Raw genomic sequence first — 12,931 nt, 5'->3', positions numbered from 1 at the left:
TGGAAGTACACAATGCGCGTTCTATGCAGCAACGGGTTATGGGCTTCTGTCAAAAAAAGTTGAAATACTGTATTTTCATTTAACAAGTTACACATTGTAGTTTGTAACGCGTCTGCCGCGTAAAGTTCTGGAACTTTCAACTTTTAACGTGTCGGCAGCTGTGTAGAGAAATAAACTAAAATGAAATAAATTTCTTCAACAATGGAAAAAAAATATTAAAAAATATACAAAAACTTAAAATTTTAATTTTTAAAACAGTAATAGTCTTAAAAAACATTAAAAGAGAGATCAAAATGACGCGTGGTGTGTAGCTTGCCGCTTATAGAAGCAATAGAATATTTATGCAAAATTTAAAATGTCTAGCTCCTCCCGTGTGGTCCTTATCATGATTTCAATATGGCTAGATCATCTTAGAATTTAATAAGGACCCAGAATATATATACTGTGGGTCTATGGCCAATATCAATATACCCCCCATCTTTTTTGATAGTGGGTATAAAAATTCGTATAAAAAATTCACTCAACAAATACATATAAAATTATGACATTTACAAAAGATGTGTTTAGTAATGTTTAGAATGTTAAGTTAACAATAAAAACAATAGACAGTGGCGGCAACAGGTGTTCTAATAAAAGATCCGTTATATTACATATATATACATATCAAATAATGTAAAATTCTTTTAAGTAACATCGTTTGTAAACCTTAGTGGCATACAGTAGTTTATTTTAAAAAGAAACAAACATATACCAACCTGCATTATAAAATAATGTTTCACAACAAGATCTGACTTTGTAAATTCGCTTCTGTCGACTGGAATACACGATAAAAAGAGTGGACATACGTTGTCCCATTTAAATTGAGCCGTCTGTAATTCTGTTTCATTCTCACTTAAAACAAAGCCATATTTTAATAAAAGTCTTTCAGCGGCATCCTTATCTCTAAAAAAGTAAAACATTATTGTTTTATTAAAGTTCAAAGTTAGACATCATAATATTAATTTGAAAAGGTTGTGTTTAATGTTAGTTGTAAAAAATCAGCTTTTTGCAAACCATTTCTAAATAAATAATGTGCTTATAGCCTTTTAATCAGCTTCCTCTTGAATTTTATGTAAAATGGTATAAACAGTTGTCCAATTCACAAGCCTCGTGTATCTACTTTTCGTTTTAAATTTTGAAAAATAGGAATATGAAGTGCCAAATATTGAAAAAATCTTATTCGCATCCCATTAAGCGACTATAAAGATCTTAAAGGAAATTGTAAATGCTTTAAAGAAATTATTTTTTTCTTTAAAAATTAAAGAACTTTTTTTAAATTAAAAAAAAAATCTTTTTTTTGGAATCAGTAAAGAAATACATAGCTTTTTAAACTCTTTGGGCAATTTTTGCTAGGACCAATAGGTGGAAAGTTAACACTCATATGAAAAAAAAACTACCAACTTTGACCCCCTAACTCCGGCAATAGTAATAAGCTTGGTGCAAATTTAATTTTTATAGAATCAGTAAAATTTTTGTTAGTATACAATATATAATTCTTAACAAAATTTTTATAGATTCAATAAAAAATTTTGTATATAATTATTACCAAAATACAAAAAATAATCTGTTTCAGATAATATATTTGCTTGAATTTCAGTACAAATAACTTGTTTTATTGTTTTACTAAAATAGTTGTTTGGAAATGTTACGAATATTTATTAATGTTCTTCGTAAATAAGAAAAATCCTGAAATTTTTCAAAAAGGAATTTACGAATTTGAGTGCTTGATTTTACGAATTTTACGATAGGTCCTATTTTAGTAAAAAAAAAAATGACTTCATGAATTTTTTGATTGATTTTGAATTTCAGTTTTTCCTGTGTAGCCAACAGTGTTGCCAGATTAGCTTTTTAAAGATAAATTTAACCTTTTTATACCCTCCACTTTGTTATTCCGTGTGTAACATCAAGAAATATTCATCTGAGACCCAACAAAGTACACATCATGGCGAAACTAATAAGGTGAAGTCATTTCAAGAGCTGATTGTTTTTTTGTCCATGGAAATTTAGCCCGAAGTTGTCAAACTCAATATAAAAAAAATTCTCTCTCAAACCCGACGCTGTCAAACTACATATATAAAAAATTTCATGAATTCGCCGCAAAATGAAATGACTTCACCTTATAGTCTATTCGCCTTGGTACACATATTCTTGATCCTTATGAAATTCTGTGTCGATTTTGCTATCTCCGTTCAGTATAAAACGAAGCAACGGAAATTCATAAAATTCACCCAAAATATTCATTATCATCTGGTACAGTTTGGTACAGTCCAATAGATTCAGAGATATGGGTAAAAGTTTCTGACAACCTCTTAAAAATCTTGCTTTTTCGACTGGTTTTTTATATTTTTTAGAGAAACTACTGCAGATAAGTTAATGAATTGGGAAGATGAAGATTGATGCGACGAACAGAGATATATATATAGAGAGAGAGTAAGAGATATAGAGAGAGAGATGAAGATTAGAGAGAGCGAGATAGAGACAAGATCTAGAGATAGAGTAGAGGAGAGAGATAGATAGAGATAGAGATGAGAGAGATAGAGAGCGAGAAGATCTATATATACATAGAGGATATATAATATGATATAATATATAGATCTATATATATATATATAATATGATATATATATATATATATATATATATAATAAGTATATATACTATATATAATACATATTATAATACTATATACATATATATATATATATATATATCTATGATATATATATATATATATATATATAATAGGATCAACTATGTAGACACATCGGACCATAATTTTATATACCAACCATAAATAGTTTTAAACAAGTGTTTCATTTTACAAAAAATAAAAACTACACAAGCAGACTGGGTTTCAACCTAGACCTTTAAAAATTACCGGTTCTATGCCCTGCCACTGCACCATTAATTACACTTGATTTTGTTTGATAAGTGGTGATTTTTACATAAAAGTACGATTTTCACTGCTAACGTACAATCAAAAAAATCGCTCAATGAGAAAACGTAACTGTTTAATTTTTATGCAATTCAGCAAAATCAGTGTTGACAAAAGGTATTCAGCAACTGTTTGTTTTTGTACACACAGAAACGAATATAGTATTTTTATATGTATATATATATATATATATATATATATACATATATATATATATATACATATACATATATATATATATATATATATATATATATATATATATATATATATATAGGATCAACTATGTAGAAAATCGGACCATAATTTTATATACCAACCATAAAATAGTTTTAAACAAGTTGTTTCATTTTACAAAAAATAAAAACTACACAAGCAGACTGGGTTTCAACCTAGACCTTTAAAATTACCGGTTCTATGCCCTGACCACTGCACCATTCATTACACTTGATTTTGTTTGATAAGTGGTGATTTTTACATAAAAGTACGATTTTCACTGCTAACGTACAATCAAAAAAATCGCTCAATGAGAAAACGTAACTGTTTAATTTTTATGCAATTCAGCAAAATCAGTGTTGACAAAAGGTATTCAGCAACTGTTTGTTTTTGTACACACAGAAACGAATATAGTATTTTTATATGACAAACATTACTTATTCAAGGGAAAAGTAAATCAGCGGTGTTGTGGGTAGAACAGTGGGATGAGAAGTAGAGCATACGTGGTTCGAATCAGTCTTTAATTCAAAATATTTAAATTTTTTTAAGAAACAAAATTAATTGTCGTAAAATTTATAAGTACTTTTGTAATTCCTCTTCAAAAATTAGATTCTGAAAGGAAATATTCTGTATCTTTTCAAAATTCGATTATTATAACCTCCACCACCATCACTGGAGCAGGTGTGTTATTCTGATTGTAACACTGAGAAATATTAACCTCAGACCCAACAAGGTATAGACATATTAATATTGTGGGTCCTTATGAAATTTTTAGTCGATTTAGCTATGTATGTACGCTTGAATAAATAGTGTTTAAATTTAGAGAATCAAATTAATTCTTTAAAGTATTTTTTCCATACATGGGCCAAATCAGGAATCGCACATCCTTCAATTTGGAAAATAGTTACTACCCAGCAAAAATAAAACGAAGTTCTTCCAAAAGAATTACATTTTTCTGTCGAAGTTATGTTAAATGACTTCCGAAGAAGCGAAAAAAATTATATTTTTTGATTTTACATTTTTATGGGTTAAAACATATTATTTTTGGGCTTTTATGTTAAATGTGTCTATTTCTCTTATTAATGTTAATATTAATTATATCAAATTAGTAATATTCTATAATACTACAATTTCAATTCTATATAACTTCCGAAAAATTAAAGTCATAATAATCGCATCAAATGCTTTTACAAACAAAATTATATAAAAAGTTTTGTAATACATAATTTCCGTTTTCACACAGGTACACAACATTTATCATAGTTTAACATTTGTTACATTTAGTACATTATGTAACAGCCTGTTAAGTGTTAGTTCCGTTTTACATGATATATTTTAAGGCGTAATGAAAATGAAGGATATATTATGGTGAATTGAAATCCATCGTTAATATTTGATGATTTATATAACCTGTTTATAGTGGAGGGTATTTAAGATTCGGCACAGCCGAATATAGCACTCTAACTTGCACCCAATTTACACGATGATTTTTTTCATGTTTGCCCAGACGTCTGTTTTCATGTTTGTCGATGATTGGTGGTGAGCGGGGTAGAGAAGAATGGGGGGTAAGAAAACAAACATGATTTGGGATTTTCATGATTGTTTTTGACATTCCTCTTTAAACTCATTCGTACTGTTGATATTATGCTCATGTAAAAAAATAATTATGTCTTTTTTTTACATGAAAACATTAAAATTTGCATTAAAAAAATACTATAGCGTGTAATTAAATTTTTTTAAATCAAATTAAATGGTTTTTATGTTAAAAATTTCATTTTATTTTTATTACGAATAAGTAATTAAAAAGGATTATACAATTAAACATCAAAAAAAGACATGCATAGTTGCATGTAAAAAATCACCGTATAAATGTTCATGATTTTTTGGAAGATTCTCAAAAGAGAATTGGAAAAAACAGACGTCTGAAAAGTCTTCATGTAAATTGCGCCTTGTTATTTATCATTCAGTATGGCGAATTCACATAAGGTGGTATTCAAGGCGAATAGACTATAAGGTGAAGTCATTTAATTTTGCTGCGAATTCATGAAATTTTTTGTATATGTAGTTTGACAGCGTCCGGTTTGAGAGAGAATTTTTTTATATGGAGTTTGACAACTTCGGGCTAAATTTCCATGGACAAAAAAACGATCAGCTGTTGAAATGACTTCACCTTATTAGTTTCGCCATGGTGGTGTTATTCAATCAGCTGATTATTTTTTCTCTTCACTAGATTGGTCACTGATGTCACAATTTGTTATTGTTTACGTTCATGGTGAAACTAAAAAGGTGAAGTCCGATTTACAAAAAATTCTAATTGCAAAAATTTTAAATAATACTTTGTGTTTTTGTAAATTATTTCTTAAATGCAACACCCTATAACCAAGTTTACAAACATTAAAAGGATACAGCTCTTAAATATAACGGTGCATTAAAATGAGGTGTATTCTTATTTCTAATGTTGTCAGGACTGCTTTAAAGTCTTTTCGATAATTTTTAATTTATTTACATTTAAAATAAGTATAGGAATAATGCAGGTACCAAAAAGCCTATTAAAATAAAAGAATTAACAATTAAAATGAGTAATGAAGGAATATTTTATGCAAAATGTTCTCAAATTGTATCTATGCCACTCTTTTCAGTTTAATATATTGTAGAATAGTACAAAATAACCGGAAAATTTGGAAACATCTACATATAGAGGCCGGAAAATTTATTGATTTTCAGTTGGAGCAAAAATTTTAACGGATATCAGACATGATTCAGAAATTAGTGTCATGGAAATAGCCAAATAAAAATAAAGATATTAAAATTTGTGAAGAAAATATAGTCTGAATTGAATAATGTTTGTTTCAGACGAAAAATTCTATTCCGGCAGATTAATTTGCAAAATTTAAGTGAATGCCTGAAGTTAAGTAAAACTTAATTTTTTGTGAAAAATAAACATAAAGTACATATTCATGAACAAATTATATTACGAATGAATGAATCTTTATTGCGAATGGATAATTCCACTCCGGTGGAGTAATTTTCAATATTTGGCCATAATGTAGCAGCCGCCGGTCGGGTAAATACCTCATATGGGTTTTGTGATTTATATAAAGCGTTCCGGAACAAACTTTTTTTAGTTAATCTTTTTATTTACATAGTGTGCATATAAAACAATGTTTAATTTGTTAACATTTAATAGATTTTAAAATTAAGCCATAACGTAAGTAAGCTGCCGCTGTCCGGCTAAATTCTTCATATATCTACACAATGTAAATATAAAATATAAAACAATATTGTTTAATATGTTAACATTTAATAGAAAAAAATATTTTTCTTAAATAACATTTTTGTATACATACATATATATATACATATTTGTTTACGAAATGCTTGGTATTTTTAGAATTTTTACATAAATAATTCAAAATATTAACGAAGTTTTTCTCCCTATAAAGGAAATATTTAAATATAAAAATGTAAACAATAACAAACTTTGACAGTTACGTAGCTTACCATGCGAATTAAGACAAAAATTATCAGCTGATTGAATAACACCACCTTATCTGAATTCGCCTTGGTGAAGTCATTTCATTTTGCGGCGAATTCATTAATTTTTTTATATACACTGACTCAAATAAGTCTCCGTACAGTATGTAGTTAAAAGCATAGTTTGTAATATTTTCTAAAATATTTGTCCGATTTACAAAAAATTAGTTTGGTGATAATGTAATAATAAATTTTCTAATTGCAAAAATTTTAAATAGTACTCTATGTTTTTGTAAATTATGCCCTAAATGCACCACCTTTATAATCAAACTCAAAAAGTTTCCGTACATCATAATACTAAAAACTTAAACGTGTCCTAAATTAGGTAAGAATCGTTTTAATAGCGAGTTCAAAGAAATTCGCCTTGGGGTAAGATCTCAAAAACTATTTTTCACATGTTGTGTCAAATTTACTATCGATTTCGGTCCATTCCATTTCGCATAAATTGCTTTTTTTTAACAATGGTTTGTGATAAATTGTATATATTCGCCTTGAACTTCAGTTTATAATCTATTCGCCTTGTTTTCAAAAAATTACCAATTTTCTTTGGATTGGCCCATAAATTACCCTTCCCCCATATTAGGTCCCTCTCTGTAAAGCTCATTACTAGCTTAAAAATATGAATGTAGTGACGAAATTTGACACACATAAGTTTAATGCGAACCAAAATCTCTCCACCTAATTTAGGGAGGATCGGTCCATAATTTACCCTACCACCCATACAAGGTCTCCTACAGAAAATTAATTTAACGCTCATTACTGGTTAAAAAATACGAGTATAGCGATAAAATGTGATACAAATATGTAAGTTCCTCACGAGCCAAAATCTCTCTACCAAATTGTATGTGGATCGGTCCATAATTGACCCTACCCCCCATATAAGGTCCCCTTCAGAAAATTACTTAAACGATCATTACTGGCTTAAAAATATGAGTTATGAAATACGGTTATGAAATTCACTCCGAAATTCATGCGGAATGTGTCGGTAATTCATCTTACCCCCCATATAAGTCCCCTTTATAAAATTACATTAACGCTAATTACTGGCATAAAAATGCGAGTACAGCGATGATATTCAATGAACCAAATTCAACAATTTACCATACTCCTCATATAAGATCCTCTTCAGAAAATTTGATGATGAAAATTCAGAAAATTACTAGTACAGCGATGAAAATCGACATAAAAAGTTTATACTTAAGAACATAATTCTTCATTCCAAATTTAATGAGGACTGATCTATAACTGACCTTAGCCCCTATAAAAGGTTCCCTTCATGAAAGAGTTTTGGTTATTAAAATACGAGTTTTTCTTATTTAAAATACGAGTTTTGCGCTGAAATTTGGCATAAACAAGTTCTATGCAAACGAAATCTATGTACAAAATTTTATGAGTATCGGTTCATAATTGACGCATATAAAGGTCCTCTTCAGAAAATTACTCATACGCTCACGGTTTAAAAATTGAACTAAAATATTTTATTTTTAAAAATTAATATTTTGTTAGTTCAAAAGAGCTCGATCAATAATTAACTTAAGCCATATTCCAAATATGACCCAGATGTTTATAGGGGAGCATATACATATATAGTAACACTCTTACTTGTTAATAATAGTTTGCTTTTAATTTATATTATTTCTTTAAAAAATTTCAAATCCCCCAATTTTTTTTTTTCGTTTGGTTTGTTTACGTTTTCAAATGTCAACCATTTGTAAATTACAATTTAATAACTTCAAAGCATTTTCAATAAATGCACAATTTTAAACATGACGAAGGCATCGAAACCTCTTGTAGTCGAATTTGCCTTTTTGAGCTTAATAAACCCACTTTCAAATTATCTATAAAGCCCTTAAATAGCGATTCAATATATTGTCATGATTACACCGAAACCTCTTATAGTTGAATTTGCGTTTTTGAGCATAATAAACCCACTTTCAAATTATCTATGAAGTCCTTAAATAGCGATTCTATATACGATCATGATTACACCTAAAAAATTATGGTATAATTCCAAAAAAAGTACAAAAAGAAGTACAAATACTAAAAAGAAGTACATTTGCGTACTTCTTTAGGGGTTATGCAGTTAAAAGTACAATTACTAAAAAAAGTACTCGTACTGCTGAAAACAGTACGATAAGGCGATTAACTAAAAAAATAATATAAAAAACCTTCATGAGGTATTTACCCGACCGGCGGCAGCTCTCTTCTACGTTATGGTAAAATTTTTAGATCTAAACAAATTTAATATATTGTTTTATATTTGCACTGTGTATATAATGTGATTTTGGCATAACCATCCCACATACTTTATTACATAGCTAGGTAGGTAGGTTGATAGGAGGATGTATACTACATCAAATCTGAAGAAATACACCTAGGCCACTATCGGGTATGTCGTGCGCTCCTTATCATGAAAAAAATGAATGAATTATTTTTCAGTGTTTAGAAACTCAGTTTCCTTAACGTAATTGCTAAGATTCTTCCAATCAGTGTTAGTCCGGTGTTATACTAAATCAAATCCTAAGAAATGCACCTAGGCCTGTTGTGCGCTCCTTATAATTAAAAAAAAAATGAATGAATTATTTTTCAGTGTTCAGAAACTCAGTTTCCTGAACTTAATTCTTAAGATTCTTCCAATCGGAATTCCTAAGATTCTTCCAATCGGAACCGGAATAACATAACTTACAAGATACTTGGATCTAACTTCGACGAATGCCGGCAGTGGTAAAGAAAGTGCTCCAGAATTTCACTGTCCTTTCCACATGCTCTACATTCGTCTGAATGCGCACGTCCAATTTTGCATAGATGTGCTCGTAATACTGTGTGTCCACTCAGAATACGTACCATCATACTAACTTCAGACTTGCTCATTTTGAGGAGATTTTTAGTCTTACTCACATCTGGCTCACCCCCTAGGATCTTCGTGGTTCTACCCACTGTTTCATTATTCCAAGAGGCCTTATGGGATTCTCTCACCCATATTTTTAGTTCAGCTTTTGTTGCGTCGAACAGTTTCGCGTTTGTCAGGTTACCTGTCTCGAGCTCCCTAGCCTTTAAAGCTATTATATTTCGTTACCTACTACTCCCGTGTGGGCTGGTACCAATATGATAGGTTCATATCATATGGGAGAGTATTCAGTTAAAGCTTTCTTACAATCCAATACGGTTTTAGATTTAGTTCTATCGCCTGATATCGCCCTAATTGCCTTCTGGCTGTCGGTAAATATATTAAGCGCTGTGGGAGCCATATTTATTCTAATCCAATTTACGCATTCCGTTATTGCTCGTACTTCTGCCTGGATGATTTGGTAAACGGTGGTATATTTCTGTTTCTGGGTCTTCAATAGAAGAGCCATCCGTGTAACAACGGATTCCTACTGGTATTTGTTCTAATGTTCCGCTTGACCAAGACATTCTATCTGTGATCAGCGTTTCAAAGTTTCCGACAAATTCTGTATCTGGTATACGATCAGGCACGTCCGATGATTGTGTATAACCTTCCAATGTGTCCAGTATACATTGATGACGTGTCCGCTTTTTGCATTTCGCCTATAGTAAAGGGCCGTTCGGCTGTAAGCGCCGCCTCATATCTTAAATATGTTTCAATGGGTGGAATGTCTAGCAACGTTTCCAGAGCCTTTGTTAAAGTGTACACATGGCACCACTTATACCCAAGCAGCATGTACGCTAACTCCCTGTAGTAGTTTGATATTGCACTTTTTGTCTAATGCAATCCACCAGATTATTGAAGCATAAGCTAGAATTAGTCTAATTACACTTTTATAAAGCCAATTTGTCATAGTAGGACTAAGACCCCATTGCATGCCAAAGTTCTCCTACATATCGCCCAGCACCGATGTGCCTTGTTGATCCTATCCTCTATGTGGTGTCTCCATTTTAATTTCCGGTCGAGGATTACACCTAAGTACTTAACTTTGTCTGTCACTGGTATCTTCTTGCCTAGGAATAAGGTTCAGTATATGTAGAAATTTTTGTCTTTCTTGTGAAAAGACAGATTTCCGTTTTTGCCGGGTTAACATTGAGGTCTCTCAGTTCTCAGATCTCCGCTCTCGCAGAGGGCAGCTGTCCTCGAATGATTCAACCAAGGCACTGGTGAGCATTTCTACTTTGGCGTCTATGTCCTCTTTATTTCGACATTGAAAAGTGTCTTGATGTAAACGGTTCTTTAGTAAGGAATCGAACATTGTCCAATTAGTTTTAGACTTATTCCAAAACTTTATCGGCTTTGGTGGCGGCGGTAGTATTTTGAATCTTATGTACCGATGGTGAGAAAAGGAGTGCTCGTCCGAAACTCTCCAAAACTGAACTTCGTTTATAAACTCTTCTGAACACATAGTTATATCTAATACTTCTTCTCTGATTCTATTGACGAAGGTAGCTTTATTACCTAAGTTCGATGTGATTAAGTCTTTAGTATTAAGGAAATCCATGAGGGCTTGTCCTCTGCGATTGGTGTTTGTACTACCCCAAGCTACATGGTGGGAGTTGGCATCACAACCTATTACAATTTTCTTATTTTTCCTTTGTGCCTCTTCGAACAGTTTCATCAGCTCCGATGCAAGGTATATGTTGCCACGACCTTGCTTCAGCACCGTTGCATCCGATGTGGATAATCCTGTTGAGAGGAGAAAACATAAGTTTTTGTGACATAAGATACATGTTCTCGGTCGAGACTCTGTATCAGCGTAGAAAATTTGGAAATTTACGTGATTTAATCCAGAAACCTTGTTGCGAATCGTCTGTACTTTTTTCAGATTCACTTAAATTACCATAGTCTCGAAAGCGAGTCATTAAAAATTCTCTTATGGGATAAGCCAAATCTTCCAAATGGTATTTAGGGGAGCACAGACTCTGTAAATCCTTCCCAATAAATGATAGCTTTAGTATTCGCGAATCGTTAATTTAAACGTTAAACCTTTCGCAACTTAGCGAGAATGGATTAGCAAGTACCTTTTCGAATTCTTTCGACACAATTTCCTTTTCTTCTATTGTTTGGGGAAACTTTATAACTTCGGGTGCTAAATCTGTTATGAAAAAATCCAATACATTGTTAAAGGAATTGTGGATAGTTGATAGTGGCATGCCAAAGAGATTGCCCACTTCTCGAAAGGTAGATTTGTCACCACAAAACCTAAGCAGTTAGGATACATAAAAAAGTATATTCAGGTTATGTCTAAACACTTACCACAAAAATGACAGAATCTGTGTCTCAATAGGCAACTGGCTCCTTCCGCCTTGATACGATCTTTTAGAAAAAAAATTAGAAGTATCTCTCAATAAAATACATGGAACTTTCACGGCTAATACGAAGGGTTTTTTTAACTACAAAATACATATGTATTACAAATCATTATGTTATATTAAAAAAATGCTTACATCGCTCCCTGAGTATATATTTATAACATTGTCCACAAAGCATTTAACACGCGGTACATAATTTCGTTGCCCCAATAAAGCATAAATTTCATCCTCCGATGACGAAGATGATTCCAGCACACCTTAAATTAGATTTATAGCGCAAACTGTTGAGGAACGTTCCATTTTGACACAATAAAATTGTTATTACACAAAAAAAATATTTGTTTTCTTTGAAATAAAAATAAAGTCTTCTTCTTGAAAAATTAAAGAAAAACATAAACAAAAACCATCTGTTTTATGTGGGTAATTTCTCACCCTATGATTTGATAAAGGGTGAATAATGTTAAAGTTATTCACGTTTTATGGGTAACATTTTCAGAAAAAAACACCATACTCAAATTCAGGGATGCCATTTTTTTAGAAACGAACACAAAAGGTAACTTAAGGGCAAAAGGTAATAAAAACTTTTCACCAGAAACGAAAACGACATTAGAGTTTGTCATGGGAGAATTAATTGAAATAATTTGTTGAACTTTTTTAATTTAGTTTCTATATTTCTTGTTTATTTAATCTTCGTTCCTAAAATTGTTTGGCAACTTTTATTTTCTTCCTTTTATTTTATGGTTTTGGCAGCTGTTTTATTGGAAATTTCAATAAAAAAGTAAGTCGTGTTGCCTCTTCTGACTTTAAGTTACAGAAACACTTTTTACTAACAAATCGAGAAACGATGGAATTTTTGTTTCACACTAGTAATGACTTTCTTATAATCTGATATAGTAGTACTTTATTTACGGCTTTGTCATTTTGTTTGCACATTTTATTTAATTG

General features: G+C 31.0%; 1 protein-coding gene across 1 annotated transcript in view; it reads right to left on the bottom strand.

Annotated features, from left to right (window-relative positions):
* The window catches only part of LOC119609621, a 231,847-nt gene that overhangs the window by 140,402 nt on the left and 78,514 nt on the right, over positions 1 to 12,931 (bottom strand). Inside the window, exon 4 of the mRNA XM_037964469.1 lies at positions 756 to 942. Coding sequence (XP_037820397.1) covers positions 756 to 942 — 187 coding nt within the window. The remainder of the gene's footprint in view (positions 1 to 755; positions 943 to 12,931) is intronic.

This window comes from Lucilia sericata, unplaced genomic scaffold, assembly GCF_015586225.1.
Source record: "Lucilia sericata isolate MDLA Ls3-8-SP2 unplaced genomic scaffold, ASM1558622v1 Contig000024F_arrow, whole genome shotgun sequence".
NCBI lineage: Eukaryota > Metazoa > Arthropoda > Insecta > Diptera > Calliphoridae > Lucilia > Lucilia sericata.
The sequence above is the reverse complement of the archived record's forward strand: the minus strand, read 5'-3'. Positions and strand labels throughout refer to the sequence as shown.